Raw genomic sequence first — 1,530 nt, forward strand, 5'->3', positions numbered from 1 at the left:
CCCCCCCCCCCCCCCCCCCAATCCTCTCTGCTCAAGTCTATTCATACTCCTGGAGGGAAGTTAGAAAGGACCTGGAGGGTGAGAATAGCATCCTTGCTTGGTCTTGCTTATGGCATTTAAGGATGGTCAATGGGTGGGTTCAAGCTCTAGACCATGCCACAACCATCTCCAATGTCAGGGAACACAACAAGTTGCTTCCTTAATGAATGGTTTTGCTGTTGCCCTCAGGCGGACCATTGCCGAGTGACCGGCGGCACAGCATCCTCTCCACTGGCACCTTGCGTGTAGTGAGGGTTGCCTTGCACGACCAAGGCCAGTATGAATGCCATGCCATCAGCGCCATCGGTGTGAGGAGTCTCCCTGTGCATCTGTGGGTGATGCCACGAGGTAGGATGGTGCAGGAGGTACCAGTGGGCAAACAGGTTTCATTTGCTTTACAGTGTGCTGGATGTTGCCTGGTCTGAGGGGGGTGGTCCTGCAAGGTGGATTCCTTCTTTGCATCTGGATCATGGTAATATTCTTTAAAAGATGGAAAAAATGCAGGAAGTTATAGAAAATGAGGGTTGAAGGGACCTCAGGAGGTCACATCTAGTCCAACCCCCTGCTCCAAGCAGGACCAGCCCCAACTATGTCGTCCCAGCCGGGGCTTTGTCTACCTAGGTCTTAGAAACCTCTAAAGTTGGAAATGCCACCACCTCTCTGGGTAACCTGTTCCAGTGCTTAACCACCATCCTAGTGAGAAAATACTTCCTAATATCTAGCCTAAATTTTCTTGCTGCAGCTGGAGCCTGTTGCTCCTTGTTTTCTTATCTGCCCCCATTGAGGACAGTCCAGCTCCATCCTCTTTGCAACCCTCTTCATGTAGTTGAAGGACACTATTAAATCCCCTGTCGGTCTTCTCTTCTCCAAACTAAATCAACCCAGTTCCCTCGGCCTCTCTTCACAAGTCCTGTCCCCCAGCCCCCAAACCATTTTATTTGCCCTCCGCTGGACTCTCTCCAATTTGTCCACATCCTTTCACATTGTAATACTTTGTAATGCAGTGTCAATCCTCAGAGGCCAAAGCAGTTTTTTTTTTCAGTTGCATCAGCTGAAAATTTGGCATGAAACTTAGGAAGAACAAACCAGCTCCCCAACCACAGACTGTGACCGGGGAAGGAGGCTGCACTCCTACATAACACAGGCTAGAGACCCTCATTCACTAACTTCTGTACCAAACCTATAACTCTGGTTGGATCTGTAGCCTCTCCCTCGGAAATTCTTGTATTACCACCCCCCCCCCCATCAACAGGGGTTCATATCTCCAGGAGCGGAGATGACAGCACAAGATCAATTGTGAAATATAATGTAGGGAGGAATTGCTAATGAGACAAAGGAAATAGATGACACTTAATCTGATGGTGGAAGCGGTCTGGGAATCTCAACTCCCCCCTTGTGAGAAGTTACAGACTCGAACCAATTTGTCCCTAACCAAGCAGCAGCTTGTTGGTGTTTTTTTTCCACCCCCCCCGTCTTTCTCCCTCCCTCTCC

At 49.5% G+C, this 1,530-nt stretch overlaps 1 protein-coding gene across 3 annotated transcripts in view; it reads left to right on the top strand.

Moving 5' to 3' along the window:
* The window catches only part of LOC109292585 (peroxidasin-like), a 75,465-nt gene that overhangs the window by 57,490 nt on the left and 16,445 nt on the right, over positions 1-1,530 (top strand). For all 3 annotated transcript variants that reach the window (XM_019510100.1, XM_019510099.1, XM_019510101.1), the window contains exon 13: positions 229-387. In XM_019510100.1, coding sequence (XP_019365645.1) covers positions 229-387 — 159 coding nt within the window. The remainder of the gene's footprint in view (positions 1-228; positions 388-1,530) is intronic.

The sequence above is a fragment of the Gavialis gangeticus genome, unplaced genomic scaffold (assembly GCF_001723915.1).
Source record: "Gavialis gangeticus isolate Ggan-Ray unplaced genomic scaffold, GavGan_comp1, whole genome shotgun sequence".
Taxonomy (NCBI): Eukaryota; Metazoa; Chordata; order Crocodylia; family Gavialidae; genus Gavialis; species Gavialis gangeticus.